The sequence below is a fragment of the Syngnathus acus genome, chromosome 12 (assembly GCF_901709675.1).
Source record: "Syngnathus acus chromosome 12, fSynAcu1.2, whole genome shotgun sequence".
Classification (NCBI taxonomy): domain Eukaryota; kingdom Metazoa; phylum Chordata; class Actinopteri; order Syngnathiformes; family Syngnathidae; genus Syngnathus; species Syngnathus acus.
The window spans coordinates 4,310,127-4,331,021 of NC_051097.1; the positions used below are offsets into that span (position 1 = coordinate 4,310,127).

The following is a 20,895-nucleotide window of genomic DNA, read 5'->3' on the forward strand; positions in this document are numbered from 1 at the left end:
TTCTTTATTTACTTTTTTATCTTCCTACTGCTCCTCCTCCCTTCAGCCTTCCTTCCTTTTGTCCTCGTCTCCCTCCAGTCGCCGAGCCTTCTGTCCTCACCTCAAGAAGAGGAGGTTGCAGCTGGTGTAAAGTCACACAAGAGAATTATGACAGGCACCTGCCCACACTATCTTCAATGCTTCTAGTGTGGACGGGTAAACAGCAGAATGAAACTTGTGACAGATCTAAAAAAAAGAAAAAAGTTGTTCCCGTTTGCACAAGTCCCTTAAAACCAGCAAAAGATCCCAGAAGACTTCTTGAAAAGCAACTGAAGCTGAACAGCATCGACTTCACAAGGACTTAAATGTCTTTTTTTTCCCCAAGAGAAACCCACAAGAAGAAAAACTTTCACAGTGAAGTTATTTTGAGGATATTTAATTAATAACTAACAATTTTGTTGCTATAGCACCAAATCACAACCCTTAACAAAGACCACAAAACTGAGCCCCAACTAATCCCCCCAAAAATCATACTCACATTCACACCTAAGAACAATTTTAGAGACTTCAAATAAACTAGTACACATGGTTTTTGACTATGGGAAGAAGCCAGCGTCCTCTGAAAAAACCCACACAGACAGGGGCGGAGCTATGTGGTGGCCAGGCCACCCCTTGTCACTTTCTGTCCTATCCCGACAAGTAATGGTAACATACGATGGGTCAAGAAACGGTTTTAAATTTACTTTGATGTGGCAAAAGATATGACGTGATGGTCCCAGAGGAGTGACACATACGACATGCTGAAAGAACACAGCGACACTTTTGTGTGATTGAATCAACCGAGAAGAAACTGTTCAGCAGAGTGAGAATGCAGCTTGTTAAGAAAACAGGTAAACGTCTTCAGTGATAATTTGCTACACTTTGTTTGCTACCAGGCCAATTTGTGTTGCTAAAAGCTCCCCACCCTGTCCCACTGCAGATGAGAATCATAAAGTGTGTCTGAAAAGACCGGCAATCCAATTAATTCACTTACAAATGTTTCATCATTTCTTGAAAGCCTTCTGTTCTTCTTACCTTATTGTGTTATGCTTGTTTCCACTTTAGTTTACTATACCAAACAAAATTCCTTGCTTTATAAGTGCGTGAATGTCTGGACACAACGAAAGATCTTGAAGTTTATTTTAAGAAAATAAACCTTGCTCATTGACTCAAATACCGTATCATGGAGGCCAGTCCAATATTGGATTGTGTTAACAAATTACATCCACATCACTGCGTCAAAATGTCATATCATTTCAAGTTGTCACATTTGACTGACATTCCTTTGTGTCCACATCAGCTTGAGGGCGACATGGTGAAACCAACCAACTTGCTGACATAGCAGCCTTGTTGGGCCATTCCCCAATCAACCAAAACTCCATGTTTACCTTTCAAAAAAAACACTGCATTCATCAATGAACAAAACCATTTGAGACCACTGCTATATACATTTTCATATGAACATGTCTAGTTGTGTGGCCGAAGAAATACAAAATACAAGAAATCATATCAATCAGGAAAATTAAATTGAACACACATATACATGCACACAAGAAAGAGCCCTCCAGAGAGTTCAGTGACCAGATGTCAGGAGGGCAGAGTGCGTCACTTGACTGAGAACAGGCGTGCGTGCATGCATGCGTGCGTGTGTGTGTGTGTACAACTACTCCATAAGTTCATTGAGCTAAAAAAAAAACACCCATGCACATGCACACTGGCAAACACTAAAGTGAAGGCTTCCCCTTTGAAAACCACATAAGACATGTCAGGGCACGCAGCAAGGAAAGCTCCGCTACTTTATCTGCGAGTGTGTGTTTGTGTGTGTGTGTTCCCAATTGACACACTCACCTCATTCATTATTTTTTAAAAGTTAATCTGACGTGGCTTTACACAGTTTGCACACATTAATACTGTTGTTTTAGAAAGTCTTTGACTTTCTGCGATATTAATCTTATTTGTCTATATTAAGCTTCTCTTATTTCATCACTTGACGGTTGAAGAAATAAAAAAAAAACAGATCAGAAAAAGGGTGAGCATTAATAAAATATGCAAGGCAAGGCGATTTCTGTGCTGCATGTGCCACATGCATGGATCCCCCGCATCTTTTCAAATGCTTGGCGATGAAATTCCGAATGAAAATACCGTTGATGATTTACTGTCTTTATGGAGGCTCACTTCTTTATCTTCAGACTCGGGGCAGCCACTTGAGCGCAAGTAACCACTTACGACCTCCCCAGCTCCATCCCCAGTCATCACGGTAATGATGGGATCTGAACTATACTCACAGTCGAGGAAGGTGGGGTGAGCTGCGACTTATTTGCATAAGATAGGATCGCCCCCCTCAAAACTTTTTACATTGCTCCAACACAAACTTTAACAATGTGCCATCATTTTTCTCTTTTAACTTGAGGGGACAGTTTAAAATTTTAGGATATGGGGTAGATATCTTTTTTCAGTTATTTAGCTAGCTGTTTTGAAGAGATGTCCTCTGTAGCGATGGAAAATGTGCATCTGCGTGAATGCAGCTGTCAAAGTCTATAACAGAAGTTATTATATTAACATAGAACAGAACTTGCTGCTTCACATTTCACATTGTTACTATTCAGAGAACCTTAATTTGGCTTGCACACAAGAAAGAGCAAATGACCTCGGAGAACAATAATTGCATTCATGTGAGTTCACCACATACAAGCACCAACATACCAAGGATAAAAGAGCAGCACAAAAAGCATAACGTCGTATACTGCACAGTACGTATTCACAGTAACCAAACAACCAGTAAAGCTGAAAGATCTTTGACGGAAACCCATTGGAGGGAAAATCCCTGACATGGCAAATAAAGGTTTTCTCAGCGTGCTTTCCCATCTAAATATGAATCAAATCAATTCCTTGTCTTTAGAAATGAATCACAAACTTAGTCACTGTTAACTGTGATGCACATGGTCACAGCAGAACATGTGCTGGACAACCAAAGTAGCTTTTAAGAAGATCTCCTCCCTTGACTGTGCATCCTAAAATTTTACAATGAGTTTCAGTTTAGTTTTTGAGCTTTTGGTTAGGTTGCAGCAGTCTGCTTTCCAACGCTTGTGATAAATATGGCTATATGAAACAGCTGGTTACTCTCCATTGCTTATGTGATGAGTCAAAATCAGGAAGGAGCCAGCTGGATGGAGGCTGCAAAAATCTCATTCAAGACCCGTAGCAAGGAGAGAATACCAGATCACAGCAACATCTGGGTTTGTGTCAGTAATTAACAACAAAAATACTATGGACTAAAATTAATACAGTGTCAGTGATACAGGTTGTTGACCAAGGGAAAAAAATCAGCTTAGGACATAATAATAATAATAATTGATGATTAAATTCATTGAAAAATAATAATCATTCTAATCCTGGTAGTCACGCTTCAGAGCGTGAATATAATTTTTGACTAGTCTTTAGCAGCTATGTGCAATAATAAAAAATATAATGTGCAGCAGGGAGGGTGTCTACTAAAGCATTTTTATGTAATATGAAATTAATGTAAATATTGCGGCATGTGGGCAAGAAGGGGCAAACCAGGAATCCATATGTGACATCTTAATCAGTTGTATGGGAACATTGTATTTTGTATCTGTATTTTAGCCTCTTATAAATAAAAACGTATTCCTGTAAATAGATGTCGAGAGAGGGACAATAGCATCTGAAATTTCCCTTAGGATCAAAACAAAACTGGTTCATAACCTTTGTGTCTCTGGAAAAACAAGCTCGAATGTCAGCTATATTCATGTTCATCTCCCATGCAGGAAAATTCTCTTGATCTCATTACTCCCATTGACAGCTTTTAGATGATTCAGAATGCTGTCAATATTCCAGACAGGAGCAGCTTATAAAGAAAAGGCAATATAAACCACATATCCCTTGTATATTTAGAAAAAAAATATTGTATCCGCAGTGGGTTAGTCTTTTCTATTTCATACACAACACAATTCTATGCATCTCATCGCTATCACTGACAGCTTTCAGATGATTCTGGTGCACGTGAATGAATCCAAAAGCGTAAGAAAAGGAGCAAGCAGCCTAGCCACATTTATTACCAGAACAGATGGTACCATCCTAGTGCATACTATCTTCAGAACAGAAAAAAAACAAACACATTGCAGAATAACCCTCCGATTTCTACACCCACCGTACTATTTAGGTGAGGTGCCCTACACACTGAAAAACAATCTGACTTCAAGAGTACTGCTTCAGTCCGTCAGTATGTGTCTGCAATTTTTCTTCATTTTATTTTTAACCATAGCGCTATACTTGTTCACTGCCCTTACAATGTCACCAAAGCAAGCAGATTGTAATGACAAAATGTGCAATTGAACATGCCATGTGCTGTCTCTTGTTCTTGTTAGCTAACAAACTAAATTGGCGAACAAGCAACTCATTCACAACATATGTGCCTGGTAATAAAATAAAAAACGTTGCTGAAAATTGCAGCAAAAATGTATTCATAATTTTCAACCAAGCTTCTTCCCACATGTTGGATTAGAAGTAATTGAAGACTAAAGAAAAATGAGATTCAATGGTCATGATCAGGAGAGATTTTCCACATTCATATTCTTTTTACACTTGAAAACTTGAATCATACACGCAAGTATGCATAGCCTCAAATGAGAAAGAGCTGTGTAAATGTGGAGCAAGGCTGGGTCTCTGCAGCCTTGTGAGTCTGGGCCACAGTAGGGACGGAGAACAGTCACTACTTGTTTTATTGCCTCATGATGAACACCTGCAACGACTGAGGGGGAGGAGGGGGAAAAAAAGGTCGAGGGCAGACAAAAGGCTCACATCTGTGTGTGTGTGTGTGAGAGAGTGAGGTACTATGGGAATGCCTGTGTGTGTGTTGTGTGTGTAGGTCTCAGGTTACATTCTTGTGGACAGGCTGCCAAATGAGACCGTCTGTGCACATGCTGCTCACAGCCTCCGACATATACACGCCCTCGTATGCTGGTAACTATGTTGGTAAATATCCTACATGACTAACTGTGTCAGCTCTTTCTTGCATAATTTGGATTTTATGAGTAGACAAGTTTAGGCGAAAGGGAAAGCTAATGATCTCAAGCAAAATAATCCCCCCATGATACTGGACCACAATGGCTTCCGTTACTTTGACATTTAGGGATGCAGCTACTTGCAGAGTCTTGACCCCAAAATGTCATTTAGATCTTGGGAACCCTAACCTTGGTACAAAGGTACAATGACGTATTTGGGAGTCCTCTAATAAGACCAACAAATATGGACCCCAGCCGGACAACAATTTCTTAATAAACGTGTTTCACAGAACCTTTACTCAAATATCTGGAACTACCGTGGATCTACGGAAGTGACAATGGTGATAAAAGTAGTCTCCTCGCCTATTTCTTGCAAAATTTGTTGATGCTCTTTTAGCTATAAAAGGAAAGAGAGACCTGAAAAAAACGCTCCTCATGTGGGTAAATATCATGCCATACATTTTTTAATCATTATATACAGTATCAGATGGAATCAGAGTGTCTTGATAGAAACTATTCTGAAAGGATGGGTGAGTTTCGAGCTTTATTTTAAGGTATCGGTACTCATGGAGACTGCCAATACCATCCACCGATACTTAAGGCAAATAAAGTCTGACATTAAGTCTACAGTAGTTGACGCTACTCTATGGCAACTCATCATCGGCTTCTCCTTTCCTACTAAATATGGTATCATTTGCTGTTGTTTTATTTTGTGCATTTATGTTGAATTCAAAACTTGGGGCTATCCCATAGACCAGGGGTGTCAAACTTTTTTTTCACTGGCCGCATTGTAGTTATACCTTCTTTTGGAGGGCCATTATGACTGTCAACCCAAATAAATGTATGAGCACCTCATATTATATACAGTAAAAGCTACAAAACAAACTGACAAATAACTCATTTTCAAATCAGACGAGTAAAAACTGGTCAAACATTTAAAAAAAAAGATATTAAAAGCGAAGACAATTTGCAATTCTAGTATTGACACGCAAATTTGATGCACAATTTGTCTTCGCGGGCCACATAAAATGATGTGGCGGGCCATATCTGGCCCCCGGGCCTTGAGTTTGACACCTATGCCATAGACCAAAAGAATCCATCTTTACAGGTTAAACATCCATTCAGGAAACAGTTTATTGAGGAAACGGCGCCTGTTTTCCTGGAAATACAGCTGTGCCCAACAGTGAAGAAATATTGCTGCTACCTTTTGACTTCGGCTTCTAAAGCAAAAAAACCGAAAATGATTCATTCAGGACAACAAGCTATTCTAAATCACCAGTGACTATTCAAACACATTTTTCCACACATTACATCACGCAGAAGGCGGACCCTAATACGAACAGGTGGCTGAAGTAACTGACCCCCCATTATTTTGCAGACTATAAGGCACACTTAGAATTTTCTCAAAAACCATCAGTGCGTCTTAAAATCACGTAGGCTTATGTATGGATGTTAAATTGAAGTTGAATAAAGTTTGACTTATATGCTGTATTAGTTTGTTTCCTTTAATGCGCTTTATAATCTTATCTGAAAAATACGGTATCTTCTCGAAGAAAAAGTCACTGTAGCTCATTACTGTGTTGCATTCACACTGCAGCCTAGTTCCAAAAAAGCATTTATGTAAATTAAGCTGACACGGCAAACGTAACTGCTCTACACTCAACAATGTAGGTGGCAGTAGATAATAGACTTCTCCCCAATTTGTTGTGACTGATCTCCTGACCTCCAACCATCGTATCATTTTATGAGGCCAACTTTGCTTTCCAGACATTGAAAAGAAATGCCATGAAAATACAGAAGCCAATTCTTTTAACACAGGAAATTTTTTTTTTTTTATTGCATAACATTGTCATCAATCAAATATATGTGCCAGACTGTCATATGCACATCAAAATCCAACCAACTTTTAAGGCTACAAAATCTAAGGGTGTTTTCCAGTTGTCTTGTTTAGTTTGGCTGAACTGATCTCTGGTTCATGCAACCCCTTGGTGTGGTTTGTTTGGGCAGGTGTGGACACAGCATTTGAACTTAGATACAGACCGCTTGAAGAAGTGGTCCTGAAGTCCAGTGATTATTTGTTGTGTAATGTGATTCAGCCTTGATCTGACCAAATATGTAAATGTTCAGAACATAGTCAGACATATGCACATATTGTTTACTTACTTACTTCTGTGCGCATAAACCTTTATTTATTATTTGAAATATTAAAAAATAGCAGCAACCGTTTGGAAATGGTCGATGATTTTTTTTCAAAAGAGCCTATCATGATTGAACGTCAAACCAAGCTAATAACTAGCCATTTCATTTTACATACGTATGTACATAACAGAGTGTGTTGGGAGTTTGGGGGGGGTCAACATTACAAGGCACCAGCTGGTTTTAGAGTATTCTGGTTTGTGGTTTATATTGACTGACCAGTTTCAACTCAAATATTTTGTAGTTTATACTAAATTTTAAATAACAACAAATGATGTGTTTCATCACTGTCGACATTTGGGTCAATTGAAAGTCGTACATCTTTAGACAAAGTGATTTCAAATTTAAGATTTAAAAAAAGCAACAGGTCTAAGGGATGCGTTTTTGCTTTGAATGGAATTGTAGCATCGGATATCAGACGTCAACAATAAAATATCAATTTGTCAGGAAAAAGGATTTTGTTTTTCCTGATGTCTGTGGAACAACTCATACATCAACTTGAGACACGTGTCTTACAACTGAGGATGCCCTTAAACGAGATGCTTTTTACGACCACTTTTGCTGTGTAATGCAAGATGGTGAAGCAGACATTTGATTCATGTTTCCGAAGTAGGTGTTATATTCTTTTGAATTATTATTTGGTAAGTCTCGGGTGTAAATCTATAAGATCTGCAATCCTTGGCTTTCAGTAACACAGCAGCAGGGAAACAACTTCATTATGCTGCATTTATTGGATAATTGGTTCTTCGAATGGCTCCAAGCTGCCAAACGATGGCCATCCAACAGACAGCAGGCAAGAAAAGTGGGAAAAGAGATTAAAGACTAGAAATCCCCCCCCCCTGAAAATAAAATCATGCCTTCTTAAATATGCTTTTAACCAAAGGCAAAAGCACTCGCAAGTAAATGTTTCAAGTTATAGCCAATAAAAAAAATACACCGCAGAAAAAAATGCCCCAAAACATTATACATTATACTGTAAAACAAGAATAGAAAAAATAAACTAATGCAATAAGACTGTACTAGCAGAAAACGGGTAAATTAGCCAAACATGATTTTTTTTTTTTTTTTAAATAAGTATACACACAAACAGGCTACACAGAAATTGTGCAAAACTACAAATTTTTCACAGGGAGAGTTTTTAAGGGTGTAATGGTTGAAGTCCAAGAGGGGAAAGCGGGACAAATGTTTATAGTGAGAAGTTCTTGCTATTCAGAGCCTTGAAAGAATGGAATGTAGCGGGAAGATCAATGTGTCTCTCTCTGTGACACACACACACACACACACACACACGTTTGCAGATGTTCAGAAGCTATGAGGAAGGAAACCTTGGCTCTCTTCAGGACATTATGAACTTGTCACATACACACACCCCTAAGATGTAAACACAAACCTGTCTTTAAACAACTACAGACAAAAATATTTTCTTTTTAAACATTTTTCACTTAATTTCAAAAAAAAAAAAAAGGCCAACATCAGGATAGTAATATTGGTTGTTTCTTTTCTCTTTTTTGTCCACATGAAAACTATAATGCAACACACAAACCATAAAATGTATACACATATGCATATACGCAACCTTTTCTTTTCTCTCACTCCCACATGCACATACACACGTGAGTGCGAACACATACACACACACTGTCTGGCCCATCACAGGACCAGATGGCACGAGGGGTGTTCCAGACAATTTACAATCTTTGTGAGTGTGCATGTATGTCAGTAAATGTGTGCGTGTGTGAGATTTTCCAAGCAACCCCCTCACCCTTTTTGCCACACACATACATACACAAACACACACGCACACACAGGGAATTGGCACTGCCACTCTGGTGCCAGCGCAGCCAAAGCCTGAGACTGAAACAAAAGCTGGGAGAAACCATTGTGCAGCTTCCCTGCTCCAACCCACCTCTCACTCTGAACCAGATGGTTTCATCTGCTAGTCTCTGTAGTGTGAAGGTTCACTGTGTCTCTGGCAAGTCAGCGTACATCACATTAGTACATTTAACACACTCAATGAACAGATTCTCCATGCAACACACACTCTTAAATAAGAATATTTGCTTCGTGGCTGACTTTGAAATGAAATGTAGTTTTTTTTTTTTCCCAGCATCAATTTTCGATGCCGCTTGTCCACGTTAAGTCATAAATGAACTGGAGCCAAGAGTTCGATCTCCATTGGTCGCCAGCTAATCACTAACCGAAATATTTCAAGCTATAAATATTTTTATAGAATGTGTAAAATGGAGTAAAATACAACATCTGTGCAAATCAAAATTATCAAAGTACATCTGCCCCTGTGGTGGACAGCACGTGATTTCTACTCCATTCCCTCTTTCACTTTATTTCGTTCTGCTTATTTTTCCCAGCAACAAAATTTAGAATGCCACACAGTAATAAGCCCTTTGAATGTTAGCATCTGCTTTGTTTTTTTATATTAATTGGAAATGCAAACAGTTTTTTCTGTTTGTTTGCTCCTACGTTTTAGATTTTGGTTCTGTCTTTTTTTTTCAAATTATTCTTTTAAACACATTCTAAACTTATGTTCCAACTAACTAATTCTAAACACTGGCAAACAAGGTCAATCTAAGATCAAGAAGGAAGTGCAGAATAATACGAGCAGGAAGAAACAGTTGATATGGATGGCAAGAAGGAAATGTTAACTAAAAATGAGTAAAAACAAAAACGTCACATGATCACAGGATGTTTTGCACAGAAAATACCCCCAAATAGTGCTTTCTAAATTTAGAAAGGAAAAAAAATCCCCGCAGAAACTGCTACAAGTATAATTCTGCAACAGTCTGGTAGACAAAAGCAAAGAAATAGTTAAGGAGTTCAAGGAAAAATTATAAACTTGGCTGAGAAGGACTTGGAAAATGCCAATTATAAAACAGATTTATTTTTTAATTAAAATAAAGAGGGAGTTGTAGGTAGAGCACACAGTAGGAGTCAGCTGTTTTGGTTATAATATTTCAATGTATTTTGAAATACACATTGTCTTTCATTTTCATCTTATGTCAGTGTCACATCGAAAAGATCGCACGTACAATAGTTCATTCACATTACATCCACCTTCCAGAATATGTTGCATTGAACTGAAGGAAAGCTGCAGTCTTGTTGAGCAGTACTGTAATTGCAAGCTAAACTGTTTGACGTTGCCTGTCTCTTTATTTTCTAAGGATTGGGTGGATTAGGCGCAGGGACTACGTTTCTATCACTCCTGTTTCCGTTAAATCAAACAGGTGCAAAATGTACACCTCAGCAACATCACATATTGACTGCAGAGTGAGGAGGACAATTAATGTGGCCTTGCGGTTTTGCAGTTTCACATATGGTGAACGATGAAGGGATACAAGGGTTAAGTAGATCAAAAGATCAAAAATGTATAATGCTGACCTTAAAGATCTACATACAGTAATTAGCTACAAAGTTTTATGGTACATTAAAGGAGCTATATAATGCTACTTTTAACATTCCACAAATAATTATAGGCACATATACGATTATATATTAGCTTTGCACAATCTAATTTATGATGAAATAATGAGTTATTTTGGTGCCCCAGAAGTTAGAGGCCTGGTTCTCTGAAACGTCGCCTCTGCTGTACTCAAACGTTTGGCAGTAGATTCACCTAAGCGCAATGACAAGTACTTGAGCACATTGCAGAGGATACGTAAAAGTGTTTTTTTAATTTATTTGATGCACCAAAATCAGAACAGCCGCACATCAACTCAAGTTGCAGAAATTGGTGTGTTTGGCCTGTAGGGGATGGCTCCTCACGTTGTGATGTCACAACGTGAGGACCTGGTCACTTAACATCGCTGGAGTGTATCTGACAATTTAAAAAAAAAAATCAGCAGCCACTTCTATCCCAGAAAATGAAGAAATGAAACGTGAAGTACGTTACTCATAAACAAGACGTATTTACCCGAAATTGTAAAGACATCTATGCACTCAATTTCTGTGCCTGTCTTTCATTCCTAATCACTCCACAGTTAATGACGGGCTTGCGTATAAATCCGACAGATTACCTGCTGCAGGTGTCCAACGGATGACTCTAAAATAGGCACTTGTGACACCAGAAATAAAAAGCTGATGAAGACCAGTAATTAAACACTGACAGTTTGTCAGACACGAGACGTTTAGTCGACTTATTACAAAGCGTATCAGAAGACAACAAAACACATATGATTGACGCAATAGGATCAGACACCAGAAAATGACGACTGAGTCTGATCTGAGTCACGGAGCAAAGTGAACAAAAAATAAGCTCTTCTAACTCTAGCCGAGCCCAACTAGTCTTAGCTGTGCCTTTAGGGAAAACATATGGAGTGCCGACTCGGTAGTAAGTCGGCTTGCCGAAGCAAGAGCTACGTCTATCTCCTGAGGTTTGTAAAAAAAATAATAATAATAAATAAATAAATCCCTGCCAAATATTAACAGACGTGAACATTGAAATCAGCGCCATTATTAGCAAGTCATTATTAGCGTTTGAAAAGCAAATGGAGCTCATAATATTTGCCATTATAGCTAAAAAAACGCCTATTAATTCTTAATCCGTACCCCAATTAAGAGCATGGCTGGGAGTTTTTGCCAAGAAAAAGACAAATTAAGAGCCTCCAAGGCAGAGAGAGAATGTAGGAGGGCAAGGTATTGAGCAACCGGCTTCTGCTCGCCACCTATTTTGAAAGCCATCATCTTGGATGAGTTTGAGTGACGGGTGGAACGAAGGCTGATTTGACTGAATAGAGACAAGAGGGTGGCGGTGGGGGCGTTGTTCACCACGTTGAGGCGCATTATCTGTTTCAGTACAAGTGTATCAAATCAAACGTGAGAGGAGATATTATTAAAACGAACCCTTTTTATTCCTCTCAGCTGTGAACTGTGACTGAATAAGCTATACCAATTAGAGGAACAAAAATCCAGCATGCCGATGCGGTCGTATTCGTGGCTGCCTAAATTTCTCTGCAGATGTGTGAAGAAGCAAACACTGCTGCGGGGGATGATTTAAAATTAATTTTTCCCCCTAAGATAAAACAAAAACAGAATGAATCTGTTCCACGAGTGGAACTTTCACCACCGAAACTGCATATTCTGCTCAGTCATGGGAAAGCTAAAGTTTATCCCAACTGACGAAAGGCGAGGTACACCCTGGACTGATCGCTAGTCAATCATCGGGCACCAAAGCAACAATTAACACTCACATTGTGACTATTTTAAAATCAGCCACGCAGACATGACCTTGATTCAAGCTTCAGTGTTTTGTTGAGTGTGTCGGAAACTTCGATATAAGCCACAATTTAGTTACAGCACTTTCTCAATTCATGATGCAGTCAATATCATTTGTTTGTGGATTTTCTGTGCATTGAACCAAATTTAGTAGCCCCATTCAAAAATGTCTTTTAGCTCTTGTGCAATTTAACTGAACAAAGAACAAAAAAGTCAACTTTCCAACACACACTCCCAATAACCACAATTTGGACTGCAGTGGGATTTGAACCTTGAACCCCCAAAGCCAGGTGCTTGTGGATTGAGCTACTGTTGCCCACACTGGTTCAGTTGAGAACGTTTGCAAGACGTCTTAACAAAAATCATTCCAACTACTGTTTGCTATCTTCATCTGCTCTCTTCATCCTTTGTTCATGTATTTCACAATGAGTCTTTCCTGCATCTTTCCCTCTTGTACCAATACCACAGACACATGCAGTATATACATGCACATGCATAATTTTGTGAAATCTCCCCAAATCTCTCATTTACACACTATCACACTCGCACACCTCAATCCGCTTCCAACACCGTTGACAGGGAAACAAACAACACATCTGAAGGGTTCGAACGGTGTTGTAGTGGGGAGGGGGGTTCACCAAAAGCAGCCAAGACCTGAAATAGACAAGTGGCGCTGGTGACAAGCACAGTGGAGCCTGCTCTTTGAACGGCTTCATCCAGGAGGAGATTAGAAACACACACAGAGTTTGATGTGTGCATTATCTTTCCAGGGATGATCCCAAAATAAACAACAACTAGGCAAAATCTCCCAATAATTAAAATGGTTAATCCACTTCCCGTTTGCTGATGACCGTGGGCTGAGCATGTCAAGTGGGACTCTTGCACCATTCCTGTTTCTACGCTTTTGTGTCTAAAGGTGAATTGATTTCCAAAAATATGAGGATTTAGTATCCACTAAGCTGTCAAAAATCCAAACAAATATTTATAGATTTTTGGAAACGTGAAAAATGCATCTTTAACAAATCTGATAAGGTAAATTTGTTTGACAGAATGACGTGTTTTTATGTTTTTTCTTTCAGTGTCGCTGTCCAGATATGTGTGACACTGCCACAAAATTCTTTACATTTATGATTTGACTTTCTGCATTCTAGCAAAAATATATTTGGCAGCTGTCAATTGGTTATTTGTTAAATGCAATAAATGTGTTTATTCATTCAGCTGTGGTGTAATATGCTTTTAGACTATGAAATATTTTCCCTTTCTCATTCCTTGTAAAGCTAAACAAAGCAAAAAAAAAAAACAGACACGAGGCAGAAACTCTTCTTACAACCCAAGCTAAACTTTACTCCAGCATAAATGTTTGTTGAGGTTAGCGGAATAGAAATACTTCTCATGCAATAAATTAACCGTATGCTTGGAGCTCAAATAGCCGTGCAGTAAATTTTTAACAGAATATACTGTAAATATTTTTAAATACTCTCCCAAAATCTAGACCAAAGTCCTGACTGCTGAAAATAACCAAAGATACAATGTGAGGACCAGGTTCAGCGTCAGCATGTCCGGGCTTCTGGCCTCATCCCTTCCTTTGGAAACTGCTGCTCTCATGGCTGTGCGGGTCTATAGAGTTCTAATTAGCTGCATTCACAAACAGCGCCGGGCTCATCAAAATGCCGAGGCCTGCAGAACGCCACAGCAGGGGTGAGCAGAATGTGTGTGCGTGATGAATCTTGTACATGTGGGTGGAAAATGTGATGTTGTTTGTGTAGTTTCAAGTTTATGAGACAGTGTCGTGTTTCCTTTTTGGGGGGGGGGGGGGGATGCATGAAAATAATCCCAAAGTGAAGATACACATCGACGCAGCAAACCAAAGCTTGCCAGCCATTTAAATGTACAAAAACTGGATACTTTTTTTTTTTCCTCTGCAAACTCATAACATTTGTTGACCTGCTTCACATTTGCATACAAGGCACGGGGGCAAACCACACCATGGCACACAAACAAGCAGTAAACAAAAAAAGATGTTTGCAGCGTACTGTTTCTAGGAGAATAACAGAACGGCTCACAAATATGAGTAGGATCAACGGAAATGACCTACGTGTTTCTCCGCAGAAAGATTTTCAACCAGACCGACTGCTTCTCCTTAGATGATCGTGCATTCCCTTTGGCTCATTATGGCACAGAGGATGTACATTGCACTAACTAACTTCATTAGGCGGGTCAATATAATATTGCATACGTTGTTTTGTAAAGGTGGTTGTATTTAGTTCAGTATTTCATAACATTCATAAGAACCCCAAAGATCCTCAACGTGTCCTTAAGTATAATATTGAACCCCAAAATGCTCCTGAAGTCACTGACATCCGTTTCCCACCATACAGTAGGGGTTATCTTTACCAACTGGATGATGCAAACTTGTGTAGAATGGAAAATATTTTCAACCCTAACTTGTGGAACAAATTATGACTTCACACTTTACAATTGACGACTATAGGAAACAATTAATTAATAAAGTAAGCACAATCGAGCTGATGATGATGTCACATTTGACTTACTACATGTGACTGTACCTTTCTACAGTGTGTTGAGTTTATTTTTATATATATGTATCTACACGTGTGATATATCAGTATGCACAATATATCTTATTCATCAATCAAAACATTTTATATAGCCCTAATTCGCTCAATAACACATGGATGTTAGCATGCTGTACTGCTTTTGTGCATCCAGGTGCAAATGAACTGGAAATTCCCACGCTTTAAAACTGACACAATGTTAGCAATACAGAGGCAAGTATAGGTAAACAATTTGGAACCTGGTTTTTCACATTTCTTAATTTTTCTACGATTCAGAAAGTTCTTAGTGCCAGACCTTCCATGAAGAACATGATTCAAGAAAGAAGTCATAGCGTTTTATGAATATGCTTTACGGTGGTTGAGCTCACCAGGATGCACGGAAGGACACGTCAAGGACAGATTATTTGTATGTGTATGTGTGACAGTTGTTCAGTGACTCCCAGGCTGGTCCTTAGTAGTAGTAAACCCAGATATCTCTTCCCTCTCTTCTCCTTACTGTCTTTCATATGCCAAAAAGTGTCTTTAATAAAGGTAGAAAGGCTGGTAAAGATTCATGTATTCGTTTCATATTGTTTTCACATTGTTTCATAGCTATTCTCTGGACTGTTTATGTGTTTGGGATGGAATAGTTTACAAAAACAAAAACGGAGGTTCCACTCTAATTGTGTTGAATTACTCAAGTACATCTAGCTATACCTTCAGTGATATCCACTTCAGGTTCAAAGGTCAACAAGAGCCTACTCCAGCTACCTGCAAGCTAGCTAATAAGCAGCTGTTCAGGAGGTGTCGTCAGCGGTGTACAAGAACCGGCACTATCTGCACTTTTATTGAACTGATCTCAGCATCTGAACTGTTTAAAGCACAGGTGTCAAACACAAGGCCCGGGGGCCAGATACGGCCCGCCACATCATTTTATGTGGCCCGCGAAGACAAATTGTGCATCAAATTTGTGTGTCATTACTAGAATTGCAAATTGTCTTCACTTAAATATCTTTTTTTTTAAATATTTGACCAGTTTTTACTCGTCTGATTTGAAAACGAGTTATTTGTCAGTTTGTTTTGTAGCTTTTACTGTATAGAATATGAGGTGCTCATACATTTATTTGGGTTGACAGTCATAATGGCCCTCCGAAAGAAGCTATGACTACAATGCGGCCCGCGAAAAAAATGAGTTTGACACCCCTGGTTTAAAGCAAGCAAACATATAGCACATAGCCCTCTGTTGGTAATGTGCTGGCAACGTCCCGAATCAGTAAATGATACAGAGGTCACACATTATGTTTATTGTGTGCCACTAGCAAAGTGACAACATGAATAAGCGACTTAGGGTGAACTCTGAAGTACTGGCACACATATGGAGCATCAAAATACCGACCGCTATGGTATACCTGACTGACCATGGTGACAAAATGTATGAATGGAAAACACATTAATTAAGGAAGTAACCAACTCACTCACTCACTGACTAAAAAGCCAAATAGGATTAAGGGAATAAATTACACACTCTGCTGGCATTATCTCATTAATGTCAATCACACTCACACGTTCCCTGACAAACTCCCCAAGTTACAACCTGCCTGTCTCGCTATCGACAGTTCAGTTGAACTTTCAAAGTGACTATGTTTCGCTACTGTTTGACACCACAAGGTCCACACTGTATAGAACCACGGTGAGCTAATCCCCACAGTACATTCATAGGCAGGAAAGCGTGACATCAGCAACTCAGAAAAACAGGAAGTCTCTCTCAGGAATGAACATGAGAAGCAGAAAACAAACTTCAAACTTACCAAAATCATTTTTCTTTTTGATATGACAATATTTGCATTCTATTCTAAATACCTAGAGCACAGGTGTCAAACTCAAGGCCCGCGGGCCTGCCACATCATTTTATGTGGCCCGCGAAGGCAAATTGTGCATCAAATTTGTGTGTCATTACTAGAATTGCAAATTGTCTTCACTTTTAATCATATCTTTTTTTTAAAATATTTCACCAGTTTTTACTTGTCTGATTTGAAAACGAGTTATTTGTCAGTTTGTTTTGTATTTTTTACTGTATATAATATGAGGTGCTCATACATTTATTTGGGTTGACAGTCATAATGGAACCTCCAAAAGAAGCTATGACTACAAAAAAATGAGTTTGACACCCCTGACCTAGAGCCTCTTGTTTTTCCAAAGCATTTGGAAGAACCTACAGAAAATACATAACACAATGGCTGGAATACAGAGTACTGCTCAAAAGTAAATGCTAAGCTACATTGCTGAGCAAATAAGGCAACTCCTTCGCCCCCACAATATTGTGTATGGTTACCCACACTGAGAAGTCGTTAGAGCGGCAATAAGCAGGTGCATGGGAGGATTCCAAATTGAGAGAAGAACATATAGCTCATTGGAAAAAAAGAGAGAAGAAAGCTGACGTACTGAGCCGGAGAAATGTCCATCCCCAGGGAGGTCGGTCCATTCTTTCCACTGCTAACAGGAGGGGAAAACATCTAAAAGACAAATAGAGCACACATTACCTTCAAGAGCACAGACAGGGGTACCAATAAGAGCAGACAAAAATGACTGCAGCTACATATGAAAAGCTTCATTCCAATACACCAGGGAGACATTTGGCTGGGAAATAGTGCCGCGAGAAGTGTATCACTCTTTGCCTCAAATGTAAAGGTGACATCTGCTTTTCAAGAAGCATTCATCTTTTTTTCACAGCAAGGCCTACATGTTCAGAACTGTGACAGAGGATTATCAGGTCTGATCTAAAACTTGAAACATGTTTACCCCCAGTATTGTATAAAAATAATTCCGATTTTATTTTCAGATTGTCCATTACCTTACAAACACTGTACTTAGGAATGAAACTCATCATATTTACAGTATTTAATATGTGACCTAAACAGGTATTGCAAGAGATGTCTACATGCATACTGAAGGTGAAATTGACTGCTTATATTGCGAGCAGTCTCGGTTGTGACTACTCAACTTCACCATATTACCATGAAGTTACATTTTGCATCTGTGTAGATCAGAGTGAGCACTAACTGAGCATCAAATCTTCACAAAGATATTTTATTCTTACTATGATTAGAAATGCAAAGTTATAATTGGAACCAGTCGTTGGTAACAATGAACATTGATGTCATTGTGCCTCCGATTGGACAAGAGATGTGTGTGATGGAGGTCGCACTGGTGTTGGATGGCTACAGAGATGTGATGAATCGACAAGATTTCATCATTTTTTTATTTGTGCTGTAGCAATATTTAGGAAAAGCACTTTCAGTACTCTGTCCAATGGAGGGCATTGACAGAGCTACAATCGCATAAATTAATGTTCGGCCTGCTTTAGGAGGAGACACACTGGTAGGCTTGCCGCTCTTTTTGGTCAAATCTTTATTCGTATTTTTAATTAGTAAAACACTTTACTTAAATGTTTTTAATACAACTTCTCATTGTACATCTTAGTGAGGCCTTAAATTACATATAAAACGATTGTGATGCATTTTAAAGCATAAATGTAATATTAAGTCTACTGTGGTTATTTGAAAATATTGTTTGAGAAAAAGTCTTGACTTTTATATAATAATAACAAATAATCTATTGCAGCCAACTGAGCTTGGATGCATCACTATAATGCTCAGACCATTTGACAATTTGTGAATATGCTGTTGTGTGAACCTTTACAATGTAACGTAATATATACCACATTCTATATTAAAACTATTCCTCAACTGCTGTTTTTGTCTGTGTGTAGTTTATAATGCTTACTTTGCAAATACTTCACAATAACAGTCCCACAGGACACAAAAAAATTGCATTGATCCACAGCCTCTGTACTCTTATATTGGTTTTTGACGATAATTCGGTTCAGAGTGTGTGTTACGTTTGACGGCTTTGAAAAAGACTGCCTTGTTTCTGTAAAACTCAGCCATGATATTTTTATGCAAGAATATTCCTTATGGGAATTACATAAATGTCTACCTGTTTAAATAAATTAAGTTACGATATGGAAATAAGCTTGTTATTGTCTCGGTCATTTGCATTTTTTGCTGTTATTAAGTACTAACACGTTTTTTTTTTCTTTTGTTCAAGGATTTCCTGGCATGTTGCACCACTGCCCTTTTTTGCACTTTGTAATCTGACATATCTTCCTTTCATAGCAGGATTAATGGGAGTCCGTTTATTCTTCCTCATTGAGGGCTGTATCTATTTTCCTCCTTCTCATCCCCTCCTCCTCTTGTGACCAAACTTGCTCCCAGAGGGAGGTAGAGGCACAGAAAACATGGCCGAGAGCATGGAACACTATTTCCTGTCCCTCAAGTTCACACCACAGTCTTTTATTCCTAGGGAATGTGGGGAGAAAAAAAAAGTGTGCTACATTTAAAACGGGATTAGCACTTTGCGCTTGTAACACTGAAAGCTGCACGGGCGGGACATGCGCAACACGCAGGTTCATGCTGAGAGAGTTATTTATCCCTATCTGTCTTATTTTCCACTTATATAAATATTATAAATATTCTTCACACTGTGCACTGTACACTCATTGCATTAAATCACATTTGTTCTGTCATGGCTACACAAAAAGGGGGAAGAAGGACTTAAAATGAGATATACTACCATGGATGATGGGAACATTTTCAAATCGCTGTTTCGCATCTATAAGACAACAAAATTACCAATGCAGCATCAAAAATATCTATACATACAAACAAAATAAAATTACATGAATGCTCTCACTTTTCTTTTCACTTACGCAAAATAAACACACTTTATCCAGTTAATGTTTAAAGATATGCAGGTTATGCGCCGTCCAACTCATTAATTAAACATGTAAACTGTGAAAGCCTAACAGGACGTGCTTATTTACTTCCAGCTTCTCCTATCATCACACTCATTTGTTCCAAATAATAATAAATGAATGATCTTACCGCGCTAAAATCCAGTAAGTCACTCAGTTCCTTGTCTGTGCCCAAAGCTGCCATCCGTTGTTGATGATGCATTTTAGCAAAATCACACGGACCTACAACATGGAAAACAAATGGAGAAATAGATGGACAGAGGAGGTAGACAGATAGACAGAATTGTTGCCGGATGGCGATGTAGATGAGAAGAGCGGAGGAAAAGACCTCTTACGCTGTTTTACGCGCAGCTCCGCTCTGCTCTGGGTCTTCGGTCGCCACAGCCAAAATAAATCCAGTAAAACAAGCTCAAAGCCTCGATTAACACGTCTAATTTCCTCTCATCTTCAGCGGGGGAGAAAGCTCACAATCAGGTTCCTGGTTTAAAGTCACTGGACAAAAAAAAAAAAAAAAAAAAAAAAAGAAGTGACAGAAAGCTCTGCGTTTTGGTGTGTGTTTTTTTTTTTTTTTTTTCCCCTCCTCTCGCCCTCCAGCCAAAGAAGTCCGAGCTCTCCGCGTCAAGACGCAGTTCGTCCGCCCCGGTTTGACTGTCAGCGTCAAACAATCCTACAATAAATAAATAAAAGACTAAAACACCTAAACAAGCCCGTCAGAGAAGAAGCAAACCTCCGAAGAGATAACGACTTTTCACTCTGTGCGTGCGCCTGCGAGTCAAGAGGAAGACTGCAGTGGAAGCAGCTTGGAAGAGTCCGGGTGGAGTGAGCGCTTCTTGCGGCCGGGTGAGGGCTCCCTCCGCTCGGCTGCAGGTTGTGAAGATGCCCGGGCGCTCGGCACCGTACCCATGCGCGTGTTGCTGTGAAGCCTCGGTCGCTGTGATTCATGTGGTGGTGCGGCCACCTAGCTTACATCCTCGTCTAACACCATCGCACCACTGTAGGCATGATAATCTGCAAGAGAAAAAAAATTGCGACGTAAATTTGCACAAAAATTGCCGGCCACGTTCAG

General features: G+C 39.1%; 2 protein-coding genes across 8 annotated transcripts in view; both read right to left on the reverse strand.

Moving 5' to 3' along the window:
- The window catches only part of LOC119131718 (transcription factor 4-like), a 121,376-nt gene extending 100,587 nt beyond the window's left edge, over positions 1–20,789 (reverse strand). The window contains exons 1-4 of one of the 7 annotated variants that reach the window (XM_037266388.1): positions 20,158–20,789; positions 19,960–20,051; positions 17,459–17,529; positions 12,304–12,317 (exon numbers count right to left, since the gene is read on the reverse strand). In XM_037266388.1, coding sequence (XP_037122283.1) covers positions 12,304–12,317; positions 17,459–17,529; positions 19,960–20,031 — 157 coding nt within the window. In that variant the 5' untranslated portion in view covers positions 20,032–20,051; positions 20,158–20,789. Of the gene's footprint in view, positions 1–12,303; positions 12,318–17,458; positions 17,530–19,648; positions 19,688–19,959; positions 20,052–20,157 lie in introns of all 7 variants that reach the window. The other 6 variants (XM_037266383.1, XM_037266377.1, XM_037266380.1 and 3 more) reach the window with 6 other exon arrangements.
- The window catches only part of LOC119131662 (lymphocyte antigen 75-like), a 1,013,224-nt gene that overhangs the window by 737,158 nt on the left and 255,171 nt on the right, over positions 1–20,895 (reverse strand). The gene's annotated exons all lie outside the window — the stretch shown is intronic.